Below are 27852 nucleotides of genomic sequence, written 5' to 3'. Positions count from 1 at the left end.
GAATACATTTTCAAGTGCCAATTTTAATCAGGGAAATAAAAAGGTGATTAGTTGGTATGGTTCCACAATGTAAAGTTTAAGAAATTGTTCGGGAAATCATTGTAGACGAGACTACGAAATATCGGCTGTTGACTAACGGTCATCTATAGTTAGTCAACAGCTGAAATGTTGCAGTCCACGTCTAGATAAATTATCTTAAAGATGTCTTATGCTGGATCTTTTTTGCACACATCATTATATGGATTGAAGCGTTTCGTAGATCCGTCCACGGCTATATCCGTCAAAACCTTAGCGCAAAAACGTCTCAGTTTAACAAGATAACCTTGGGCTATCTAGTCATTAGATCCACCGTAAATACAAAGACCCACTCTATGGTTTCTCGTTCGTGAGATGATCACGGATAGCGGCCTTTCCAGAGTCTGACGGTGCTAAATTATTCAACACGAAGCATTCTATAACGAACTGTTCAAGCTGTATAGTCGTCATAGGTGATTCCCTCTTCTAGTATGGAATAAATATAGCCCGAGCTCGCTCTCACTCGAGTGTCGATATCGAACGTTTTAGCCGCGCTCGCGCCAAGCAGTACAACTAACTACACAACGCGTTGATGGGCTAATAAAGCAACGCATATAGCGATAAAGCGTTATCCTCCGACATTACCGCCTGGCCCCGTTAGGACGTGTACTGCAAAACGTCCTATGGCGAGCGCTCGCAAAATATAATTGCTATGCAACTGTTATTATGGACATCAAATTATACGGACAAATTATCGGTGCGTTTTGATGAATTTCGGTATCGCGCAAGTCGGTAGCGAAAGTGCGGATTATGACCGGCGATACGACATGTATGTTGCGATATAAATTAACTGGTGAGTAGTGGAGCGGATGATATTTATCTATTATCGGTCGCCGCATCTCTCGATGTCGGCTGGCTGCAGTCGTTTAATAGTCATCGTAACGTACCTCGCACATTAGCGAATGAATTAAAAATTACCTTTGCTGCAATTCAGTGTGAACTATTCATGTGTACAATGTATATAATATGTAACTCATGGTATATCTTGTTGAGTTAGGTTTCCAAGTTAAAAAGTACTTTAAATATCCATAGCACGAATCTAATTGTTCACTAAACCTAAGAAAGTTTGTTCAGTTTTGATTTCATGTCCATAAGACGATGGATTAGAAAATTAGAGAATTTTTTTCTAATTCTTTTCTCGTTGTTGAGTTGACTTACATGTAAAAAGTATACAACTAATCAAGTTGGCGAAGTCATCTGTATGGGCCCGGTTCCACAGTTATGAGTTAGAGTTAACTCAGAGCTAAAATCAATTCATTTTCGATGAGTTAAATTTAACTCAGAATTGTGGAACTGGATCCAGATGGTAAATAGGAGACAACAAGCAAACGAACGACGCTTCGGTATTTTTCGTTTACATATCTATGCATTATCTATCGCCCTTTTTAACGAAGCTGATTTCAACAAAACATTATGTCGATAATATGAGAAAATGATGGCTGAAGTCGATGAAAACGACGTATCGATAACGCATATCCGATTCTCTTGACGGGTAAGAACGTCCTTTGTGTCAAATTAATCACGCGTAGACATCGCTTTTATAGTTTCATTGATCTCAATTAAAAACGGGGATGGAATTCTAGCAGTAGCAGCAGCAGCAGTTTCGGTATTTGATTAATTTCGGCTGCCGAGGATTAGCAGACACACGTTTTGGTGTCATCTCTGATGTGCTTATGCTGTGCTTTATTTATGACGATGTCGCATGTGTAATAATACAGTATGTTCTTTGGTGGCAAAATGTGTAAGCGTTATTTGAAAGCCAGGTGCACCAGCTGCGACTCATTCACAGAAACAATCGGAGTACCCCGAAAAAATTAATTCGCGTTGGTAAATAGAGAAAGTGTTATTTCAGCGACATTGCAATAACTAAATATAATATTATAAGATATATAGAATATTTTCTATTTTTAGCTTTGAAATTATAGGCATGTACATTTTTGATGGAGCTTACACTATATACAGGGGCCATGTCCATTAGTCGAGAGACTTAAGACCAAAGTGGTTTTAAATCTTAAGACTGGTCTTAAGTTTTGTTAGTTTAGCTATAGAACTAAATGGTCTCAGACTGGTGTCATAAAATAAAATATGCCTCCTTACAATAGATCTCAGGATTAAGAGTTGGGGTACTTAATATCAATGCATTGGTGGGGGCATCTGACATGGGGGGGTATCTGATTCTATGACACCGGCCATGACTATGGATTCAGCTCCAGTGCTATAGTTGAAAGAGTAAGTAGTATACGTGGTGGTGTATTATCGAACGTTGACTATTGCAAAAATTGCTCTGAGAATCAAATATCAAACAAAAACGTCTTACAGTTTGATTGTCTTCGTAATATCAATTATATAATTTCCGATATTGTATAAAGTGCTGCTGAACCCCTTTCAATTCATGTACACACACGCGTCAATAGTTACATATATCCTATCATTAGGTAGCTGCGCTTATCCTTAAGTGATTTGTTAAGCGACTATTCAGATCGTTATATATTCCATTCATCAGTTGATTACGTATCAATATGAGTTCTGTTCGTCTCTGTACTCTATGGGAAGTATCAAAATGATGTATTACATCCGATAAAAGACGAGTAGGGGACATTTTCTGCCAATTGTTGCCATTTTAGGGGCGGATCCAAGGTCAGGTGCAAGCGGTGCGCACCCACCTTTAAAGTGTCAAATTGCCCAGAAATATTACGGAAAAATGGAATATATTAGACTGATACCTAAACAAGTTTAATTTCGTAAGCTTTTCTCTGTATTTCCAAAAATGAGTTAATTTTCTTTCGATTAGTTTACTTTCGGGTTGCCCTTTTGATAAAATGATATGCCCTATTTTGGGGGTGCATCCCTACCTGAATCAGACCCTAGATCCGCCCCTGTATTTTTTCAATCATTTGATTCAAATGTTGTGGCCATGTTCCAGGCATAATTCTCAAATCGTTTGGTATGAAAAGAGAAAAAGAACATCTATAGTGACCTATGAACAATTTTGTGGCTTTGTAAAGGCCGTGTTTTTAATTCATTGCCTTTGAAAAATAGTTTGACCTTTTCTTCCATAGAATCAGAATTCGATAGCATTTTATACATTCGACAAGAGCGTGTGAACTGCATATATAACAAATATGACGAACTATTTACAGTAAAATCCTATAAGGTATTTTGACAATGGTCGGTATATATATAGACCAGTTAAATCACACACAAAGTGGAGAAAGGAATTTTTATTTGCCCATTTGAAGGTTGTTTAAATCGTAAATGAGTTATGAGTTCAGTGACGAGAGCGAATCTAAAACACGTTAAATCGGTCGATAAATGAATGCAGGACAGACGCCATAATGTGTGGGTTGAAATTTCACGAATGCAAACTACTATATCATCTAAATACCAGTATAAAAGCATCCCCAGGATTTCCAGAGGAAATATTTTTAGAAATTAGAATACGGTTCCGTGGGCGAGACGTTAGTACACAAAAGTGGTCTTTAATCTTAAGACCGATCTTCAGTTGTTTAAGATGGCTATAGATCTAAGGTGGTCTGAGAATGGTCATAAGTCTATATAAGCCATGACTATGACTACCTGTTCAACACAAAAATGGATACAATTTGTGCAGCTCGCGTCAGAAAAAATGTTTATTTCATTTGTACACGCCGCCACTGATCGGACGAACGGTCACTTAGTTATGAATAGTATATATCAAACTACATTTCTTTATACACAGTATCTGTTTATGTATTCAGAAACCACAATATGTCTGTATAGTCATAACGTATGTTTGTTGTGACGCCCGGGAAGTGATAAGTCTACGCAATAGAATGGCGTAAAAGTGACTTCCGGTGAAGGGATACTATTAGCTTTGTAGTGATTGAACGTTATTGATTCGAGCCTTTCATGTATACGAGATTTACTGTACGTCGGTCTCCCACTAGGTTTTTCAATTATTCCAGACTTCCTTGGCGACGCGCGTTTTTAGGCGTGGATAATCACTCGTTTAGCTGTTTACTGACGCCAATTTAAATCTCCTCTAAAGCTATTTGCATCCATTAACGCAGAATATATCAGAAGTCTTTATTTCATCGCTTAATACTTTTATTTCATTCGGGCCACGGAGAAAGGATAATATAATTCACTCTATTCCGATTATAGAGGGTTTTGTAAATTGAATCTTTCTATCCATAGTAGAAAGATATTATCGATTGTGTCTGTGATAGTGATAGGCATCGTCATTCCAGGCCTCATTAGTTGGGAAAATGATGGACCATAAAAGAAAATTTGAATTCGTTAGCGACATTTTAGCAGATCTAGCAAAATTGTTTTTTCTGGCTTCTCCATTCTGTAATTAGAAAAGGGAGCTTAAAACTTGCTATTAATGTAATGCCTTCGTGGCGTTCAGTCAGTTGAGGGATATCACATACACATTAAGGGAAGTAAAACAACATTAATGCCTATATGTTATTTTTTCACTGTATATCCCTTGCAGAGGGAAAGTTTAGCTCTTGTAAAAGAGCATGGATCTGTTAAATCAACCACGGTGAAAAGGTCTCGCGTTTGAGAATAGAGAGCATATTTTTCTTCTTACGAGAACGTGTTTACGTAGTATATAGTTTTAGATAGTGAACGAACCAACTGATGCTACAACACGAGTTATCATCAGAGAGAAAACTTTAAACGCCAGTTCCTCCTGTAAACCTAAACCGAATGGAGGTGCTTGAATTGTGTACGATCATTTACACGAGCAGTAGTTTCCACATATGCCTGAAATTCGACTCGTATATCTTGTATTTCATATGGTTGATTAATATGATAAAAAATGATTTTTCGATGGGCGAAACATATATACCGAAACGGGTAACCTGATACCAGTATAATATGAGGTTATTTTTCAAATTTGAATGTAAATCGTTTAAGGCTAAACGTAAAGATTTCTGTCGAAATCGCGAACGATCATAGTCAGGATTTCCCATGGTCGTTTATCGCGTATGATTTATAATGCATACTTCCGGCTATCTTTCATTGCGGACTATTTCGCCGTTTGAGCGAAACGTTCATCGAATCAGAGGTTTTACGTCATCTGATTCTCTATACGAGAGATAGAGATTCCGCGAGCAAGTATTTAACACCCAGTCGGTCGATATATACATGTATACTGTGCATCTTGAGAGCATTCATAAATCCTTCGCGCATGAATTGAAATCAAATATGGCGATCGAGCGACCAGTTCGCCCAATCCTTCTTTTATCCTTCATCTGCATGTTCTTCCAGTGAAAGGTGTTATGACGGCAGCGACTTGCGATACGGAATTTCAATCATAGCTTAATGTTTATGTATGTATTCGGGTGAAAATTTATTCAGTCGATTTTCGTTCGGTCGCCATCGCTACTCAACGCGTCGCAGCGGTCGCTCCTGTCGCCTAATTGATTCACGACTTACTTAGATGTAAAACGAGTCTCAAAACACGGAATTTATTTATTGGGATTACATACTAGATATAGCCGAAAGCAGTATTGAGCTCGGCGGCGGCTGTCGGGAGATAGAAATAGAAAGCTTCCCCAGAGAAACGAACACATGCGAGTGCACCATCGCATCGATATTCCACCACACTGCGCCGTATTCCAGCACCATCAGCGTGTGTCGGTGCGCTATAAGTAAAGAATCTGCGAAGCATCCAAGTGTTGCAAAGGCAGCAAGTTCTACTCTTGATGATGATGATGATGGGTATTGCGCTGTAAGATCAATGATATTACGATGTTTGAGGATGAAGGCTGGAGTTTTTTGCTTTAGAATGTCCGTTTGCGAGTTCACTCCGGATGACGGATTATGATTATGCGGTATTCGATACATACATTGTGATAGGGTCTTTATGGAGTATTAACGGCAATGTTTGGATTTAACGGATTAAATGCCTCTCCAGAGTGCCTTATAGTCCAATTCGCAGGTAATCGAAGATGTACAATAAGTTTACGATGTTTGCATTTGTGTCTAGTATCATTATTATTATGTAAGGAGTCATGTTTCGGCAAAATTATGGCGCGGCAGCCATTTTGTCATTAAACTAGATCGTCTCGCCCTGATGAACGGCCATTCTCTGGCTCAAACCTCGCCCAATTTCAGCGATGGAATAAAGCTCAGTTTAACCCTTTTACGTGGGAATGTAAGGTTACTCGTTATAAACAGCCACTTCGATATTAAAGAGATTGCTACATAGATCATGTGTAAAGATATTTCTAATTTCATCAGACTTTATGGAAGTCACGAACGCGCGTGGTTCGAAAATTAATTGGCACTATTGGTACCCTCATTATCTCCACCATCTACTTATATGATAACAGCTTCAATTTCCGCAGGTTAGCTGTACCCCGGTTAAGTAATCATAAATATGATTTACTTAAGTAAGGCTATATATAATCACTGCAACTCCAACTTGTTGCGTACATGTATATATATATATATCTTTCTACATCAAATGAACGGCTCATGATATGAATATCGCTAATCAAGAAACTGCTGCGATAAGTGAGAAAGGCTACGCCGTTATACACCCTTAAATCCGTATCTGATCCTTCGGCTGAAACTAATTTCATTTCGCGGATAAAATGCTATGGATTTCTCTGTACGTACGTCAGACGTCAATATGTATATGTATATACATCACTGCAATATACCACACATCAGCAGTCATCGTTTATATATGTGTATATATACGTGTTTCTGCGACACTTTAGTGTCCGACATATCTCTCTCTCTCCTCTCGCTCCCACTCTCTTCCCCTCTTGTAATCGTTTGCGTCGTCGTTTTTTTTTTACATCGAAAATAACAACATCGCCAGACGACGGATGTACGATATCGATTCTATGCCAATATGTGAGAAACCCGATGAGAAAATATATAAATATATATTAAGAATATGCAGATAAATGATACACACACACACGCGCGCGAATGTAGAAAAAGTAAACATTATGAATAAACACTATAAGAAATATATACAAACTCATATTTTCTATAATCCATGTAATATACATGGGAACTGTTCCGTTTACACTTTTATTATGTTAATAGTTTTTTTCCTACTCGAATTAGTTTCCGAATTGACATCATTTTAGGACGACACGGTGTTGTGATGACGTAAAACGAGACAACTGAAATGACGAATTGACTCTCCCCCATTCTTCCACGAATTATTACTGACATATTCTAGTCGACGACGACGACCTTAAGAATCTCATTTCACCGCGCATTGTCGGAAAAAAAACATAACAGGGTTCGGAGTTCGTTTTTATCGCTATTTTGTATAAATCGTTGTAGAGTGTAACATATAGGTATATATGTGTTTTGAACTAAAAATTATCTGTTCCATTTAATATGTACCGGTATTGTTTAAATATAAACCACGTGTTTTTAATTTGACGTATTGAGTTCATAATATACTTGTGTAAATTCCAATATTCAATCCGAAAAATTGAAATGGAAAACGTCGATCTCGTATACAGCTTTATTAATGATTGTATGTAGGCTATGTCATTCAGGTATTTAAAACCTTACCGCTTAATGGCTATTTTATTCTTTTATTCAGTAATCGCGTAAGTGAATGAAGTATCAAGTTGATTTCGTTTGAGACCATTGTTTCGGTTGGGCTGAAAATGTATATCGTCGCCATATGCTATTGAAGTAATCCGAGGCCGAGAGAACATTACCATCTGTCATTTCCAATCGCGTGTCTAGTAAAAATGCATTAGAGGTTTTCACTGGTCCTCTTGGGTCGAAACTTCTGTCCGGGCCATCGGTGTTGGAAACTCAAATTACTCTATGATCAGTGCTAATATGGCGATGCACGTTTCAGCAAATATCTGAATTTACGACAGCCAGTAAATCAATGGCAAACTTTAGGTTTGCGTCATCGACGTTTAAGTGCTTGACTGCGCGGTATTTCAACTCGCTTGTTTGAATATTATTAGCGTACACGGCTGTCTTCACCGAGGCTCTGAGTTCAGATTATGGTAAAAGCAAATCTACCCTGTGTTATGAAATAAATAATATTAGAAGCGACTATAACGACACAATTCGATAATTAGATCAGACGCTTGTCGAATGTCAACGCGAACTGATTAGCCCCTGCAGGATGAGGTTTTCTGACGTTGAATATCACTATTAATTGGCATGATCTAATCAACTCCCTACGTTATCACTCTTCTAGTAATTAACATGCAAACATACGGATACGCTGATTGTGACCTTAATATAGTACCCTTCGGGACGATGAAATGAAATATTAATTTTTTTTTCTGGATTTCTCGCTTTCTCTCGCCATACGTGACAGATAAGACAGCAGATATGCTACATGACCGGCACTTATCCTTATCAATAAGCGATGAATCCGAATAAACGACTTGTCCATTGTCGTACAAAATGACGATATGTCAGATTTTGATAGAATTTCATATATTTCCAAGGCAACGCGACTCACGGGTTTTGTCAATACAGATAAAAGAAACAAAATCCTCGTTTTCATCGCGAGGAGGGCAATATCGTCACAAAAAGATCTAGATATCGCGATTCCGGAGCCAATTACTCATGCTTTTCTATGTAGAACAATTAAGTGTCATTTCGAGTCGGAAGCAGTTAATATAGATACAGTAACAACATGGTCCTCTTTCACGAAATTAGTTGAGTAATTTGTACAAGGTTTTCTGCCCATGAACGTATTTCGTTTATTTTCGTTATTCTCACTCAAATCAATATAATGACATTTATTGAGCGAATTCTCAATATTTGAGTTCTTAATTTCGTATTTGATCGAGTGATATCAGTCAGCTGCGTTTAGTCTATTTTCATTACGACTCGACGATTTCTTAACTTCTATCAATCCATTAATGCGATGCGTGATCGTATTTCAAAATCGAAACCCCGGGGATACCGGGTGGTCTGGTGGAAACACAGTGTCGTTATCGTTGGTATTACGTGCAAGTTTTACCTCATTCGATTGATTTTTCCGACGTGTGCAACGCAATTAACTTACACGTGAACAAGCAATGGCGCCCGGACTCAGGTCGGTGTGCTGGCATCGCGAGGTGCACCGACCGAGATATGCAGAATACCGCAGCCATTTTATCACCCCGACGAATGGCGATGACGGTAATCAAAATTGATGATACGATTTCATATACATTCTACACGCATAAGACAGGCAGTCTATATGTAAAGGGAAGGTAACGAGTATCGCCATCTCATTAGATAGATCCATATCTCCCTAGAAGCTGCGGAGAAAGGTTCCGTGGGCAAGTCCAGACGGAGGGACAAGTAGCACGTGCTCCCGTCGCATTTTTCATTTTTCCCGCGCCGTTTTGAAAATGCAATGGCAATTTTTGTCAAGGCACTTTTTCCACCCGCAACTGATAGAACGTCATTCCGCAGCACAATTCTCTTTAACGTTCCTCATGAGTAGATATTGTATAAAAATGCACTGACATTTCAAAATTGTTTTGGCTGCATGAATACTTCACTTGCCCTTTTTCAGTATATTATTCAGTATATAGTATACCCTTCTCATTTCTTTGTGCTCCCGTCTGCCCTTGGGTCCGCCCCTGGTTGTTCTCGTTCGTAGAATAATATAATTGCAGAACTGTCTATCGTATTTCGAAATTCACTTTGGAAAATACTGAAGCCCACATCGTGGCTTATATTCAAAACATCCTAAATCGTGGCTAAGTCAAGCTATACGGAATGGGAAATTGCCAAACACTCTTTGGTCTGGAATTCGAATATCTATCATTCCACTTCCATTTATGCGAATGTCATGTTCGAAAAATAGAAAAAAAAACTATAGTGCAACAGCTCTCAAGAACTGGTTGGTTGAAGGCACTTGCAAACGGGATATTTGTATGCGTCATATTCTAAACGGTCAAGAGTCCTCAGGTCTAACGGTTCATATAAAAATTAGATTTACCAATTTTCAGAGCAATCTCCCTCGTATCGATGATTGGGAACGTGTTGAGAAATAGTTACGAACGCGCATATATACATCAGCACAAAACCAATTTGCTAGCTAGCTGGTTATTGGAAATCTGGTATAAACAGGGGGACCGAGTTCAGACGATTCTACGGTGCAAATACAGCTTGCGCTGACTTAATTGTCAAAATTCAAATGAATTCTCTACTAGGAAATGGTCGTTCCGCGAATCAGAGACCAAACACGAATGCGGCAGCAATCGTGACTTGAATTGAGTATTTTTGTGCTTACGTCGAGATAGGCTACTATCGCTGCTGTTGTTGATTGATCAGAAGAGGCCACTCTAGTAGTTTCTTTTCAAGCAAACGATATTGGTTAAATCATACGAGGTTTAATGCAATCTTTGCGGTCGGATTACATTTCTTCACGTTGTCGCTAGATAACCAAAATTAATTTCTTAGAATCCGACCCTCGAGTCTGTCTATTCCGTAAAACCGCTATGTAGCACGTACGTAACGTTATAAAACCATCGTTTGTAAGATATTTTCATAGTTCCTGTTTACTAACACAACGAAGTCTACATTTTTCAATATCTATATACATATATATATATATATATATATATATATATATATATATATATATATATATATATATATATATATATATATATATATATATATATATATATATATATATATATATATATATATATATATATATATATATATATATATATATATATATATATATATATATATATATATATATATATATATATATATATATATATATATATATATATATATATATATATATATATATATATATATATATATATACATTTTTTAAAGTCTAGAATATTGGAGTAGATTTGAAATATGCAGCATCTATTTTTGTTCTTCTATTTTTCGTACAAAGAATGCTAACAATTCTACTACGATTATTATTGTTCTTTAGTAGTGTCATTATTTATCATATTATCGAAGAATAATTGATTTTGTAAGATTTTTATGCATGTTATTTTTGCAGATTGTTCTAATCATTTCCTTACACTGGTTGATTTCATCGTCAAACATTAACGGTCATTGTTTTTTTCTTTATTTTCTCTTCAGATTGTGTTCCGTAGGGACACTTGCGTATAGTGTCCACCAATGGGAAGTCCACTGTATGGTATCCCCATCGACACAAGCTTGTACATTACTGGTACATTACGATACACACACTTCTATATAGAGTAACTTCATCACACGAGTAGAAAAACCACAAATCAGCAACTGTTGTGACAACGTTCGTAATGAAACCCTTCTTTTCACAATAACCAGAGAGCAGCGAACATAAAAAGCCTATTGTCTATGTAATGAATTATTCAAAACACACGAGAACCATTTCACTGAAATGAGTTTCTTTACGCGCTACGCACGCTAAGGTCTACACGAACGTCATTTCAGTGAAATTAGTTCTCATCGCACAAAACATTGTTGAGTCCCCTTCAAAATATCAATTAATGGATAGTGAATTTTTCACGTTTTCCTCGCTAGACGGTTCTGTTGTTTCGATGATTGTTTTACGATTTCTGTTGGAATTTATTTTGCTGCTCTTCGGGTATTAATGAGGTTGAAACGAGGCGAAGGATAAAATACATAAACGATCAGATATGGTAAAATGATTCTTCTTCACTGTTCAGCAACTTGCTTTTTTAGATTTAAAGAAATAGCATCAATCAAAAATTCACGTGGCATGATGAAATCTATTTTTGAAATTTAGCGATCGATCGACATCCAACAGATATCAAGTGGATATCCATGACATCAATTTGAAAGTTCTGAAATTCCGTAAATAGACTGTTTTTGCGAACATGTCGACGGTGCATTTGTAGATGTATTTATATATAAAGAAATGCTTTTAATCGCTGTAGTTTTAACCCATGACACGACGTTGTTTCGCTGGGATCGATTGAAAGGTTCGCAGATTGTCGTTTGCGTTACTGATTATGAAATACGTGTTGTCACAACAGGTTCTGGTGTTCAGTGTTTTGTGTAGTTTTAGTGTATATAGCATTAGTTGTAACGAAACGAGCGATGATTATTAATTACTTGGTTATAGATCCAAATTAGTGGAGAGATGTTACTCACTAATGGCCATCATCGCCATTATCAATAACGTATCGACCTGGGCCTAGTTATTGTGATGAAATTCCCAACACTAGATATAGTTAAGCCACTGGCAATTATTTGGGCTTTAGTTCAACATGCACGATAATCATTTAGCATATACGTTTTGGTTATTTGAAATAAAGACCATTGGCTACTGTAACACAAAATGAGCGTGTCGTTTTATTCGTTGTTCGTACCATATTCATGCTTTATTAGTTGTTGTTTTTTAAGTGCGTATATTCACTCTCTGGTATTTCAGCTGTCCTCGCACGTGTTCAAATATCATCATAATTACTTGCTTCTCTCATATCGTTTTGGAAACAGTGAGATCGAGATGAATATTTCACGAGTCTAGAATCCAGCTGCTGACGCTTGCTAGCGCACACGCGGGTCATCGTCGCGTCATGCGACGTCATCGGGATTCACAGCATGTCAATTAATCTCAACATCGCTGGCGATTATGACGAAATGGCTGCCAAAGCGCCGGGGAGGGTGTTAGTTTTAATTCGATCTCTCTGCAGATTATTCGGCAGTACACGCTCTAACAAACGCTTTAGAAGAAAAAAAAGAATAGAAATTACTGATAACTCCCTAGGCAAATTGAGCGTAAATATTTTTCCAGATAACGCAATTATCTCAATATGCACAAACGAACTAATCAAATTATATTCATCATCTAATATTGATGGGCATAAAAATATCGCTTACTATAATTACTGCCGCCATAGCGAGTTTGTAACAAATATTTTGTTATGCAATGATACATATAGTAGCAATATATCGTAATCTTGAACATATCTTAATTTGTCTAATACTGATACTGTTATAGTATACGCATATTGCCAACCAATGCTACGGCAAATTGCAATAAGCACATTTATTATGCTCTACAAAGTATCGACCCGTCCATCAGGAGTTATATATCTCGTCGATCGTCACATGCATTACTAATTACTGATACATTTTACTTAATTTTCCATTCATTTTTAGTGGTGCTAATAACGTCTGCCTTGTGTTTCGGTGACGACGAATGCCTCAGTAAGTAGTCAAGTACTCTCGCAGTAAATGTTATAATCCATAAATCTTAGATATTGTTGACACGCAATGCGGAACTTTGCTGCTTGGAAAATATAACGACTTTTTAAGAAAGTAGTCTAGAACGAATGAATACGGCTAGTCGACGCTACTCTAGTTGAATCGAGCCATTTAGACACACATTTTGTGTTGTAAGCAATATTCGAACGGCAACAAATTCAAAAATTATGTTTTCCTAGGGTTTCGTGCTCAGCGATTCATCGAATGCTTCGCCGATAAATCGTTTTTTTATTCGCGTCACGTCTTTTTTCGCATTCATCATCAATCTCGACTTTCATTTTATTCTCTAGCTCTACGTCGGATAAAATGTTACGAGTGCACTTCGAAGACGCACAAGTTTTGCGGAGATCCGTTCAACGCGTCTCATCCGGACGCCCACAACACGTTGAAGAACTGTGACGCCGCCTGTGTGAAGTGGGTTCGTATGGAACAGGGCAAAACGAGTAAGTTTGTCGATATGAGTTTCATTCGGCGCAGTCTCAAGTCGTATGACGAAATTGAAAAGATGTAAATCTATTCCATCGCAAAATTAACGGCCGTCCTGAAAAGTAGCCTGAAGTGTGTGATTCAATTTTCTCGATATCATTTGAAAATCAAATGGCTGTAAATTAGCATTTCTCATCAGTCAAAGTATGAAATTGGCACCGGACGTGCTCGGGAAATTTTAAATTCCTACAATCAAATCGTTCGATCATCAGCGCTCGGAAAGAAATGAACGAATGACGAGCGAATCGGATGATCTCCCACCGGATATCTGGGGAATGATGGCCATTATAAGGAACGACGTCAATTCTCGTTGAAGTAACGACGACTCGGCGATGGATGGCTCCGCGCTTCTTGTGCCGATCAAATATCGACGTATTCGCGTTAATTAATCTCAAATATCCCCTGATACTAGCTAGTACCACTTGTCTAGCGTGTATGAGATCGCGGTATAAATAAATATAACCTCGCCGATTTGAAGTCAGCACTCGTAGCTTCTATCTCATACATTAGAGATATTCGATCGTATATTTACAAGTACTATCCTCGCTTTGTTGCACAAGCTATGAACATATTCATATCATACTCCTAGATAAATATATGATTCCATAATCTAGTTAAGAGTGCGGGTTCCCTGGATGGCGTAGCAAACAGTCGGGTTTACACTGTCAAATTAGTTTATTTTCGATCAAATTTGAGCTGCATACTAGAGCGAACCTAACGGATCCTCACTTCCCGCCGCAAGTGGAATCTTCGATTGCCACAGTAGTGTCCCCATTACGTGTAGACTTCGAATTTATATATTACCTCCTGCCGAAGCAGGAAATTGCAACTTTCTCATGTTCTCATCTGCCCTTCAACTGACATATATACCTTGGTGCGATCAGACAGGCGTGAAATAAATTAGGAAATTGTCCAACTATATTTGTTTTATTGCTATACGTGCATACTTTTCGATATACACAGGCGTTGTTGGGCCCAATAATTTGACTGGTTCTGCACTTTAAATCTACTGTTGGTATGCTCATGTCAATGACCAATGATGTAAATATTCCCCGCGTAGAATTGATGGTGCCTGTTTTCGTATTTTGCTTTCTATATCTATTCTCTTTTTCTTTGCATTCCAGAGCCCTCCGAAATCAGAAGAACATGTACTACTAGAGTTCCGATGACTTTACACGCCGATCTGGTTTGTATGTCCGAGTCATCTTCGGGTATCGGTCATATATGTTTCTGCAACACGAAGAAATGCAACAGCGCCCCTAGTGGTAACGTGTCGAACGTCTTCCTTGTATTAACTATGGCAACAATGGCGACTATCGTAGCGACTGTTTATTGGACGCGGACATTACAACCCGAATACATATGTGGTTTAGTGGCGAGTCTTTTTGCTTTGTTCGGTAATGTTGTCCGATTTAAGGATAAATTGGCGAGCGTGTTCGATACATCAGGCACCGAATGGGATAATTTACCGAGTGACGGAGTAAATGACTACTCGGAGAATGTGGGCCAAACTTTCACGGACGTAGCCTGCGACTCGATAAAGCGTTATGCAATAAGAAAATGTCGTGTAAAATAATCGAAAAAGGTTTTTATTTGTGTGTGTGCCAAATGTATTGCCAACGGTCTTATAAACTTTTTTCTCGAAGTCTAGAATCATTCGTCACTCAACTTACGATAGTAACACATTCAAAGCATAATAGATACTTTTTCCCTATATCACATCACACAACCTCAGGTTACCCATTAACTATTAAATGCAGCCTTTTTAAGACTGTCTGTGACGTTCAAGCGCCGAAGAAAATGAACCTCTCCTTCCTATTGAATAGAACGATTTGAAGAAATAGAGCTCACGTGCGTCGCCACAAGTAGGTGGAATATAATCAGTAGTTTCTTCTCGATAAGAAGTTGTTAAATAGGGATTAATGCAAAATACTGCTGTCAATAATGGCAGCAAGGGCGACAAGGAATGCGCGTGGATGACAAGAAAAATACCCGTGCCTCAGGACGGGTTTCCTAAGTTGATTTGAATTGATTGCAAGTTGTGACATGAGCCCCAGGTGTTAAATCCGCCGCATCATACACGATGTATAATACTATATCATCGTGATATTTCCAGGACGGCACGATAGCTGTGAATTCGGACGAATGTAACAGACCGACAGGAGGTCAATATTTCTGTGTCCTGTTTGCGCTCACGCGATATTATCGCCAGTTGCTGTGACAATATACCAAAATATGCAAAGTATGATTAATACTGTAATGTAGTGAGTAGACTAAGGACATTTTTTTTCGCGTGATGCAATTCAACACTGTTCATTAAGATAATAATGAAATGATAAGATAATGATATTATGTGCTCCATAACATTGCGGATTTATAAACGATATTGTTAATGTTATCATTCTTTTAAAACCTTTCGCGCTGTACTGGTGAACAGTAATTATATTATCTGTACATATATTTACAACTCTTTCTCTAAAAATCGACATTTTTCAATCATCAAATCCTATTACGATAGGGTCTTACCTTTATGGAAATTATCATGTTATATAGATATATACATATATACATACTTACTATTCTTTCATCTTCGTGACTTTTCAACGGTTTATCTAAAGTTTCTATCTATCAACGCTATATGAGTCAGATTTCCTTCGCCTAGTTGTATATAGGACTAGATAGTCAAATTTGAATGGCAATTCACCTTGAGTGTCGTTTATCCAGCTACGTAGTAAGCATTTAAACATATGCATGATAATTTGCGGGGTAGGTTAGGGATCCGGAGACACCAAAACCCATTTAGATTCAACATTATCAATATAGAATAGGGTGAACTGTAGCATTATTCGAAGTATTCTAATAATTAATCCAGTTTTTTCAATTTCTCAATCTTTTAATCTCTACGAAGTTCTTTCAATATATCTCTCTACTCACCTCATAAACTATCACCCATAAGTACGTTTCTATAATTTGGCAACATTTCTTTAAATTTCTAATTCATTACTGATAGTATAGTGTTTTGGCTTATTCATGGTCGGTCTCCCTGTGATTTTCAAATTCGTTCGTGTTAATTACAATTTACGACGAACCGCGATTGAAATAGTGATCGCTTAATTATTATGATAATCCTTGCGATTATCGGTCGATTTTTTTTTCTATTATAAAGCGTGTCGTTTCACGATGGAACTTGCTCAAATATTGAAGTAGAAAGTAAATTAGTGTCCACCGCAACCGAATCATTTCGGCGAAATCTACAAAAAAGATTAGACCCCTTAGTCATCAGAATTCGTTAGTCATTTGAATCTTTTAATCATTTTTTCTATTCAGATTATAATCGTGTACATTACATTCATTTCTTATCCATCTAATGAGACAATGATCCCCACACTTTTCGGATATTCATCGTTTGGATATGGTTGTTGTTTTTTTAACTTTTTAAAAAGTTTTTGAATCGTTCGATAGATTTTCTATTTTCCCTTAGTGTATGTACATTATTGTATAGCTGTGTTTCGACTGTACATAGAATCGCTCCCGGAGATATAAATCCTTTCAACGCAAAAATTAAACGACAGTCTGTAAGAGTGTTTTAACGATTCAACTTTCGGGATAATTCATGTGAAAAAAGGTCGAAAGTAATTTTACGGTGAGTCGGCTGATTTTGAATTTTATACGTTTTTCCTCATATATCCTACGGGCTTTCATAGTTGTTTTGTCACTAATTTTTTCATTCGCGATTCACGACGGTCATTGCGTAGATAAACACGTTATATTATATTCATCATTCAAACGTTCTTTTCAATAACGATTGCAGAGTCTACAGTCGGCTATCAAATGAGGCATAGTTATTACCATTAAACTATTCAGAGTATTGCATATAGAGTCACCACACTATTTCGGTGTTAATACATGAGCAGAGTTTGTCGATGTTGTTTTTTTTAATAAGATAAAAATCGGTGTTGTTTTATTTAGTAAAATAAAAGTTACTTATTACATGATTAGGTTTTTTGATGACGGTTATATAGTCCCATTTACATTTGTGTCTGTTTGAGTTGTACCCGGGTTGTAATCTGCTTCATTATATTCCTGTTTATATTAAAGAAACTTGTTTGTTTTTAAATAAAGAGAAGGCACGCTTAGAGCCACGACAATGAAACCCTGTGTATCTCGTCAATAGTGAGTGTTGTTTTGATTTTGGAGATAACCAGATATTAGTAGAATAACCGCACTCAAACGTGGAGATAAAACCCACTATATATGCACATTTTTAAAATCCAGAATTTATTCAATCAAAGATTATTATTAATTTATTAAAATTATACGACGTAGACCTGACCAATGTGTCTGTTTGATTTATTTTGATTAAGTAAATTCTCGATTTTGAAACTTTTAATCTGTATATGGTGGGGGGTATCTGTATATCTGTTCTCATCGTTTGAGTGTGGTTATTCCCTGTTTTGATTTCGGAGATAACCAGATATTTTTCATTGGTCCATCGAGACTAAAACGTGATCAGTATAGGTTGTGGTTTCCATCGATAAAAAAAGGAGTACAAAGCAAAGTATGATGAATAAGATTTGCTATTACTGAGTCAACAGAGAAACGACTGTAGTATATATGTGAATTGATACGATTGTGTGACGACAAAATATCTGACACATTTTGATCGACAAATCACCACTCAAACAACGACTGTAAGACAGATTGTCGAAATAAGAAAAAGATGCAAACGTAGGAATGATTCGACCAATTCAAACTTAAGATATTTTCTACGCATCTGAAGATAAGTGTAACAACTATTCATAGTGAATGGGGAGGATACGAGACAACGACTAGCGCAATGAATATACATTTGCGCTACTTGAGAGACAGATGTAGCGGAAATCACAGCATTACAGGCGCGGGACACAAGCTGTCGCTCGAATTCAGTATAATGATCAACTGTTACCGCAACATGTACGAGCTACTTGCTACGTGTTAGATATCCTATATCGTCGAATATATATATCTACATCCGATCTGGAGAAATATCCGTCCGGAAATAAGACGCCGAACATCAACAACTCAATGAGGAAATCATGAGGTAATGGATAATTATTTAAAGCTTGAAGATCAGATGCTTCGGTTGAATTAAAGCGTGTATTTTCGCTTAACTTATTTTCCAAGAAAATCTTATTCGATTGCAAATCGATTCTCCTGGTTATTGAGGGAGGACGCGCCGGAAAATGACGCACAAATACGCGATATACTTCGATTTTATGATTAGTTCTGCTCCGAGGAAGAGGATCCGGCCGCTGAGCAAGATTTTGCAGATTCTTGATTAGATACACGTAGTGAAATCTATCGAATGAATCCTATATTTTCAGGTCTGAAACGAGAAGAAGCGTGTTTTATTGCGCTGTTATTTTGATCGCTATGATTATCATCAGCACGTACAGGAACCGGAATAATCGTCCAAACGATCGAAAGAAACCGATAGCGTTACCGCATTACGCCAATGGCGGTAAACAGGTGATATTTCCGGACGAACTGGAAAAGCCACATCTGTGGGCTCCCCTGAAAACGTTCGAGGTAGTGCCACGCATCGTGCATTATATTTGGCTCGCAAAAGAAGGAACGACATTTCGTTTTCACAACTACATCAGCTTCTTGAGCGCCTATAAGCATCTGAATCCGCAGAGGATTATCCTATGGTGCAACACGGTACCGGTCGGTGAGTATTTCGACGAGATGAAACGAAAGGTGCCGGTGTTGAGAGTGAAACAGATCACGCCACCGTCGGTGTTCAGCGGCCGCAGCGTCGTCGTTCAGGAACACCAGTCGGAAATCCTTCGAATTCAAAAAATAATCGAGTTCGGGGGTGTTTACTTAGACACGGATATCGTCGTACTGAAACCGTTCGACGAGCTATTCAGATACGACTGTACGATGCCCTATTACGATTCGAGACGACTGAATCCGGGCATCATAATGGCCAAACCGAAATCAATTTTCATGGAGCTTTGGTTGGGCGAATTGCAGATGTATTTCAACGACTACAAATGGGACTTTCACGCGACCTTCCTTCCAGCTCAAGTTGCAGCTCGTAACAAACTAACCATTCACATCGAATACGACACGATGGACAGTCCGTACTGGAAGGACCGCAAGGTGCTCGACGATATTTATCACAAAGGCGTAAAATTCGATTGGAAATCGAAATACACGTTCCATTTGTGGCATAGATTCTACAAGTTACCGGAACCTGACCCCGAGAACATTAAAACTCTGGATTCCAGTATCGGTGAAATATACAGATTTATCTATTACAATTCCGCGGATTTGATATGAGAAATTCTTACTTGACTCTACATAGCGCATTCTACTTAACGCTCATTTGGCTGCGAAAATTCTCCTTTCATCAGTGTATTGTTTGGTCTGGAACAAGACGGTTCTTATTTCTGTGGCTGTAATAAAAAAACAACAATTATTAATTTACATAAATCTCTGGGCTTTATTTTTTTTTGGGTCGACGCGCTCCTAGTTATCAACGACTGCACGACAACTCCCATACTTTTCCTTTCTCGTCTAAGGCCAAAAACGACGGAATTAGTTAAGATTGCCCGCTTTATTCGAGAGGTTTATTTCTATCCCATTCGATTCCATTCCATGTGTTGACACTTACGATTACTTACTTATATACTTATTATTGAAATTATTTATATACTATGGTCGGGACGGATATATAATGGCCGGTTAGCTCAGTCGGTTAGAGCGTCGTGCTAATAACGCGAATGTCGTGGGTTCGACCCCCACACTGGCCATAATTTTGGTCCCCATCGTTCATTTTGATAGTTAAATCTTTTTTTGTAAAATTCATTAGTATCTGCAGTTTTTTGGTGATTTGTCTTTGTAAATTTCAGAATTTCTTTGGCTTCCACTAATGCGTGATCTTTGCCGGTCCGTGCCTATTATTTTTCGAAATACATCGATTTGTATGATCATTAATGTATTTTTGTTTATCATCGAAATATTTCAAAATTCATCATTACTCAAAATGATGAATTTTGTTTTGCTGTGGTCAGTTTATTTCGAAGAAGGTTCATACAATTCTTTGCCTCGCTCGCTACTGATATCTAGTACTAGGAAAACAGACCCGATAGAACTCGATGAAAAGCAATACAAAAGTTTATACAATATACCTACGTGTCCTATAACAACCTGTTATTAATTTGACCCCGAAAATCAATTCGCTTAAATGGAAAATTTGCAAAAAAAATGAATTCCGTGCAGACAGCGCCTTCGGCAAATTCACATGCGGCTGTCGGGTCGCTTCGACGTGGGCAAAAGTTGGCGATGACGGCGTCGGCAATTACACAAATTGAGAGGTGAATTCGTGCTTGGACTGAGAAACGCTAAATACACCAGTAATCAAATCTTAATGACAAAACAGACGTAGAAATAGAATCAACCAGAGTGTAAACTAGATTAATCAGCAGCTAGTAACAGTGTAGTCACTAATCCTGAAGTCATCATCTGTCGTGATATCACCGCACTATACCACATGTCACAGAGCGGCTGGGGTTTTTTCGCGGATGGTTCACACCCCACCGAAAGCGATGGACGATTCCTGGACCGGTTTGAAAAAAAACGTGTAGAATTTCGTGAATTGCTTCGAATAGTCATTTGTTAACGTTGAATAGGGTTGAAGTGTATTTTTTCTTTCTTCTTTTTCTATAGAACTGACTATCAATCGGCGCTGGTTGGCTTTATAGATCAGAAGCCAATTTCTCAAACGTTCGTTAAACCATTAGATCAAAACGATGTTAACAATGCAATTTTTATTTTCACTATGTCAACTATCCACTGGTTAACTCTGACCCTAGTTTTAACGTTCAGCACACGTACAGAGTTATTTAACTCTAGTTTATGGTAACAAAAAAACTAAACTAACTTGAAGGTTTATTGACGCCTCGAAAAGTAACATATTACCCGACATTTTCGACAATGAATAATTTAATAAAAGTAATATGATATAAAGGCGGATCAATAAAGTTTATTCGAATTTGAATATACCGGTAATCTTCTGGTGCGGACTAACCCACACAATATTCTAATTCATTATCAAAAGTGCAAATTCATTAGAAAGAAATATCATGAAATGCAATCTATTGATAAATAAATGTAAATTTTTACAACTTTGATTGCTAATTTGAAACGCCAATATTGATGACGTAGTGCACATCGACTCACATAGTAGGCCTACCCCTCGAATGATAGTTATCAGTATAGAAAAATATTATTGACTGTAATGATCTTCAGTGTGAAAAGGTAACACGTTCATCGCAAGTGTCTGGGTTGTATCTTGACTTGGATTCTTGGACGAGTTTTATGATCTATGGTCAACGTGACGTTGTATTGCGCTCTAGTTAGTTAAGTCAACAAAGCGTTCTCGGGACGCAAAATTCGCACGTTAATTATCGTTATAACAAACCCGACTCACGTATAACAACTGCTATCGGTTATCATCGGCTAATGATGAAGTATATTATATTGAATAAACCTCACGCCTCCTCGGCAAATCAAACCATGATGAACACGAATTAAAAGGCAAAAATGTTCCTGCATACACAATCATGGCCGCCGTGGCCTGACAGTGACTTTTGCCGATGACGAATGACTAACTAACATATAGTTCATTAGAAAATAAAGTGGCCAGGTCTTTCATTTCTTGTAAATATTTGTGTTTTAAGGCATGATTTTCATATTGTTCTGTACTCAAGTATACAAAAACGAATTGTCCAACTATCAGTAAAAATCAGCACCTTAATTCCAAGCGAAGTTTCTTGGGTTTAACAGGCCTCCTTTCCCATGTGTGGTGGGCTTGTAATGGACGCACCAAGTAACAATATAGGAAATCGAATCAAATTGGTACATAGAGGGAAAGTTATCCCTATTTTACGATTTAAAAAAGATCCCCCTTTCTCTTTTAATGATTCTCCTTTAATGGGGTAATACATGTTGACGAGGACTGGTTTGGTCAATATCCCTTCGATTTTGCGTATTCATAGGCTATCGTTTCCTGCGCCTCGTCGATAGTACGCCACGCCGGTACCAACAAAACGTCTTTCTTTTCGTCAATTAGGCGTCGATTCTACGGTATATCTGTCGGTGTATAACCCTCGTTAACTCGTCTCCACGCGCGCTCAAACCCCGATAACGTCGACAAATTGCCGTAAATGGGCTTTTAGTGCTGCTAATACTCCCCCGGCAAATATTTCTTCGGCTTAAATGTTATCTTGATTGAGTTTGACGAGAGAAAAAAATCGTCAATGATGATGGAGGCGCATGCGTGTAGTCGATAACCGTCGATAACGACGCAACTCTGAGATTAGTTGTTTGGAGAAACACGCTGCAAAGTAATAGACGGGCGCGTAAACACATACCCAATAGTTGAAGGATTTGGTAAAAACTGCAATGTGTCGATATGTTTATGAATTTTCCTGCATTTTTTATTTGAATTTAAATCTGTTACTAACATATGAGTTGTTGCCACGGTGCGCGCGGGCCACCTTCACTCGCATTATAGCTGTTTGTAAGTTAGTTAGTTATTATAATCGTGTTTTGAAATACTTTCCATATACTTTCCTTGTTCTACACATTGATTCTTGTAATTTTCAAATAGTTTTTTTGTTTATTTTTATGCTTTGGGCAACTTTGTCTTTGTCGAGTAATAAAACATATTCTATTCTAGGCTATTCTATTCTCGAAAGCCAAAAACTATCAAACCAATCGATCGCTGTTTTCGAAAACCTTTTTACTACTTTTCGCGATTGCGTATCAATCATTCCGCTTCGTTTATTCTATTCGACGTGATTCCGACCGCGATAATAACGAAAGAAAAAGAAATTCTCGAGTTGATCGAATAAAGTTGTGAGAGTTTTTACGGCGCTCATTAAGCCGATTCGGGCTGAGCAGCTACGTTCTGAAAATATCGAGTACTGATGTCTTGGATTTAACCATTACGTTAATAGATCTTCATGGCGTCGTACTCGGTGAAATTAACACTCTACGACACTTCGAATGGTATCTCATCTCTCGTTAAGCCGATATTCTGTCGAGTCCTACAACTAATTAATTTCAATTTTATAGCAGTGTTGTAACCTTTTATGTTATCGAATTGCTTGTCAAATCCGCTTTGCCAGTTCGACGAATGAAGCGTTTTTGCACCGGCAAAGACCACGCATTAGGGAAAGCCAAAGTAATCCTAAATTTTGCAAAGAAAAGATTTCACTTAGACTAGGCCGACGGGGACCAAAAGATTTGGCCAGTGTGGGGGTCGAACCCACGACATTCGCGTTATTAGCACGACGCTCTAACCGACTGAGCTAACCGGCCACTGTTGGCCTGTGCCTTTGTCCCAAGGACAATAATTGCACGTTTGATTGATTGTAACTGAAATAGATATAGAAGTAATAGGGATACTGTCTTGTAAAAGGCAAATATAAGCATATAATAGATAACTATTAGAGTTCCCATCGTAATTGCGATATAAAATCGCCTTTCGTCCAGAAAAAGCCCTTAAGTGCAATACAGTGTCGATTGTTTCACAGGTATTTTGATTTTCTCGTTCCTTTTTCATAAATGATGCGCCGCGTGGATCAATCTCAATGAAAAGGAGATGCCGTCTGTATTTCTCGCTGCAGCCAGTGGAGAGGAAGATCTCAACGACGATAACAACCAAACGCATGTTTTACAACTACGAGCCTTCATCACGGTAGAATTGACGCTTTCTTGCCTCATTTTGCGACGAGAAAATCTTGTAATGCCACTCAGAAAACAAATTGGATATATTGGTAATAATTCTGATAGAATCAACGCCAATTCAGCGCTAATCTGATGCGCTCTCGGTATAATAGGCGTTTTCCGCCACGATTGACGAGCTAAATGCCCACGTCTTCAACTGAACGCGGCCCGTAAAGCAATAGGCACCGGCTCATTACACGAAGTCGATCCGATATCGCGGCGGCGACACCGAAATCTAATCAGCTAAAATACTTTCCGCGTCTCTTCGAGCGGCGAGAAGAATTAAAGTAGAAACGCCGTTTCGTCATCATCGTCTAGAGTAAATTTCATTTGTGCCAACATCCGGCGCATCGAACAATCCGATTTATATATATAAACGCGATATATATATATATATATATATATATATATATATATATATATATATATATATATATATATATATATATATATATATATATATATATATATATATATATATATATATATATATATATCGCGTTATGCTTTGAGCTCCGTTTAGTCAATATAGGCCTGGGAGGAGTACAGATTCCAACAAATCGAAGCCAGATTCCTATTATAATGTCTAATTGGAAACTGTAAAAAGGCTTATCATGCCAAGGTTCAGATCAGTTGGAAATTGTTCAGATTCGCGTGGTGTATCTTGTGGTTGTTTCATGGAGCCCTGAGAATTCAAAACCACCTGGGCTGATCGGAGGTGATGCATAATTCAAATAGAAAGCAACCCTGAATATCTGTCCACGTACACACGGCGCGTAATCTTTGATCGTTATTTATGAAGTTCGCTGTAATCCCCATTTAGAAACCGACGCGATGAATTGATATACGTGAGAGTTTGAGAGATTTATGTGCGTATACGTGATAGCGAAATGAAATTCCACCGAGTGTTTGAATCTTTCAATGATTGTTGCATTATTCGACACGAGAATCGGTGAACGCAAAAGCGAATCCTTTTGTCTTAAATCACGCCTCGCTTTAACAACGTTGAGGTTTACATTTATGATTAATGTACATAAGACGTGGCCATCTCGAATAATTATTTAAATACTTTGATGGGCTTAATATGCGCTTCGATGAAATGGACGGGGATTTCTTGAACGTCAGTCGCACGTCTCTTTGTCGACGACGCGTTTACCGCGGCGCTTCCTTCGGGGTATATTCTAAGACAACGCGATTATATATATATATACGCCACCGATGTATAATTGAATAACGAATGGTATTTAGGCGAAGCTTACCAACAAAGGAAACGACAGCCCCGGAATATGTATACCCCTATCGCCGAAGGGCAAAGCGCAGCGTAAGGTCTGTAGCATCTCTCACTGGCCTTCATGGTGAAGAATTCCGATGGCCGATGGTACACATTGCAATGGTTTTCCTCAATTTCTTCGCCATCGTACGCTTCTCCGATTTAGCCCGAAAGGCGAAGATTTCATCGTCAGCTTACAAATCGACAAAAGATATACAATACGATTACCTCGTCTACAATTACCATGGACTCCAAAACGTTTACTTTCATTTTAGAGTCCATGGTATTATAACTTATCAAATTCCGAAAAACGGTGAAACTGCTAGGGCGGTGTTTTCACCTCCTGCAAGTAAACATTATCCCGGTCTATCAGAAATTATCAGATTGATTCACACTTAAACCATGGGCATAAGAATTAGAGCTCTATTTGCTAAACTAGAGACTATTACTCTTCTCGTAAATGTCATATGTAATTTGATATTATCCGACTTAAGGTTCAATTTAGTTTATGGGAATTACACAAATCATCGATTCGCACCAAATCTAGCGGTGCTGTTTTAGTGACCGGGGCATCATCTGCCGCCGTGGACTAATGCCTACAATAACCGCGACGGGTCATTATCACCTTCCTCCCGATAATTACACCGTGTTCCCTATTTTTGTATTGATGATTACATCACCGAGGCTGGCTCATTACAAACTCGACGAAGGGTAAAACCTTAAACCTATTTAATGGCGTAACAAATCGCTTGCGGATGTTTGTAGCGCTTTATGAGAAGTCGCAAATTGTATCTCACGTTTAGAAATATTATCCGTCAAGAGAGATTTCATCTTTAAGACGATAGTTGAGGCGTTGACGCTACGTAATTTCTAGATTTTATCATTAAATCTCGCCGTCTGCTTTTGTTGGACCTAATCGACAAAGAAACCTAATAAAACAAGAATTTCCTAAGTGCGTCGAGATGCAAATGCATCCAATCGGAATTTGGAGGATTAAGGAATGGATTTTGAATGGATATGTAATGCGAGGGTTGATGAATTAATGGGATAGATTTGAATATTTTGTGGTCGGGGATCAGCTGTGCTTCTTTACATGGTTTTCACATGGCCTGAAGGCAGGAAGATGCATCTCAGCGGCGTCCGGTCGACTACGTCTGCCTAATTTATCAAGCATAACGGCCGGCTTACTGATAGGGCCGATGGGGCGGACCAGATCCCGCTAAGCTTACACAACGTTTCCCGATGAGCCAAACAATAATTATGTGTATTTGAAATTGTCTGTACTAGAAGCTTGAAGTCACTGAACGATTTTCAATATCGTCATTAATGGTAGACCAGTAACTGGCATTCAAATAAAAAGATGGCAAATAGCCTAGGGGGATGAATAGCATTTTAGATATTTGACTGTCAAAATCAACGATAAATTTTTATGCACGACGCTCTAACCGACTGAGCTAACCGACCAATTGATATAGTACCTATGACTCAACAAAAAATTAATCTACCATTGGAATATGCAATGCTATAGCGGGTGTCACATCATACAGCTTCCTAAACATAAAATAGGTTCTCTTCAGATTTTACAATGGGAGCATTTCTCGTTAAAGCGTTTCGCTTCTGTGATGAGAATATTCCAACTCATCTGTTCGTATACAAACAATGACACGAGTGGATTACGTTCCAAAAATATTTTCGAGTCCGTTTACGGATGACCGGCGTTATTATCTAAACTAGGTTTCGAACCCGATTCCTCGAGGCATCACCGTCGCCAATTATTGCATATAGACGTGTGAGGTAACGACGTGATAGGCATTCAGTGAACTCGAAAATGAAGTAGACTTTAATTTAGTTACGGGCAATTTGGCCATAACGGCCAGGATGTTATCGCTAAGTGACCCATCTCTCCGAGGTTCTCTCCATTCACCGGGCGATAATTAATTTCATTAAAATGACTCAGATGGACGCGTCGATATAATACGATGGACACCTCTTGTATAAGCGATTCGAAATGTGTCGTACAAGATGAGCACCCCTTCCCGCTTATC

At 38.1% G+C, this 27852-nt stretch overlaps 2 protein-coding genes and 2 non-coding genes across 4 annotated transcripts; 3 read left to right on the top strand and 1 right to left on the bottom strand.

The window, feature by feature from the left end:
* The first annotated feature begins 691 nt into the window (after positions 1-691).
* LOC141907132 (UPAR/Ly6 domain-containing protein qvr-like) lies at positions 692-15730 on the top strand. Its single transcript, XM_074796704.1, has 5 exons — positions 692-868; positions 11134-11224; positions 13165-13212; positions 13560-13712; positions 14880-15730. Exons 2-5 carry the CDS (start codon positions 11173-11175, stop codon positions 15329-15331), a joined length of 705 nt encoding a protein of 234 aa, XP_074652805.1. The 5' UTR covers positions 692-868; positions 11134-11172; the 3' UTR covers positions 15332-15730.
* A 2991-nt stretch (positions 15731-18721) lies between these two features.
* On the top strand, positions 18722-20191 carry LOC141907554 (uncharacterized). Its single transcript, XM_074797236.1, has 2 exons — positions 18722-18835; positions 19119-20191. Exons 1-2 carry the CDS (start codon positions 18831-18833, stop codon positions 20080-20082), a joined length of 969 nt encoding a protein of 322 aa, XP_074653337.1. The 5' UTR covers positions 18722-18830; the 3' UTR covers positions 20083-20191.
* Positions 20192-20481: 290 nt separating this feature from the next.
* Trnai-aau (transfer RNA isoleucine (anticodon AAU)) lies at positions 20482-20555 on the top strand. Its single transcript has one exon. It is a non-coding gene; the product is annotated as a tRNA-Ile (tRNA).
* A 3500-nt stretch (positions 20556-24055) lies between these two features.
* On the bottom strand, positions 24056-24129 carry Trnai-aau (transfer RNA isoleucine (anticodon AAU)). Its single transcript has one exon. It is a non-coding gene; the product is annotated as a tRNA-Ile (tRNA).
* Between the last annotated feature and the right edge of the window lie 3723 nt (positions 24130-27852).

The sequence above is a fragment of the Tubulanus polymorphus genome, chromosome 6 (genome assembly GCF_964204645.1).
Source record: "Tubulanus polymorphus chromosome 6, tnTubPoly1.2, whole genome shotgun sequence".
Taxonomy (NCBI): Eukaryota; Metazoa; Nemertea; class Palaeonemertea; order Tubulaniformes; family Tubulanidae; genus Tubulanus; species Tubulanus polymorphus.
This window is presented reverse-complemented; position numbering and strand designations above follow the sequence as displayed.

Coding starts and splice junctions, on each gene's coding strand:
- LOC141907132 (XM_074796704.1), top strand. CDS start 11,173: ATGGGAAGTCCACTGTATGGTATCCCCATCGACACAAGCTTGTACATT. Junction 13,213..13,559: donor CGGTGACGACGAATGCCTCA/GTAAGTAGTCAA, acceptor TTTATTCTCTAG/CTCTACGTCGGATAAAATGT. Junction 13,713..14,879: donor TATGGAACAGGGCAAAACGA/GTAAGTTTGTCG, acceptor TTTGCATTCCAG/AGCCCTCCGAAATCAGAAGA.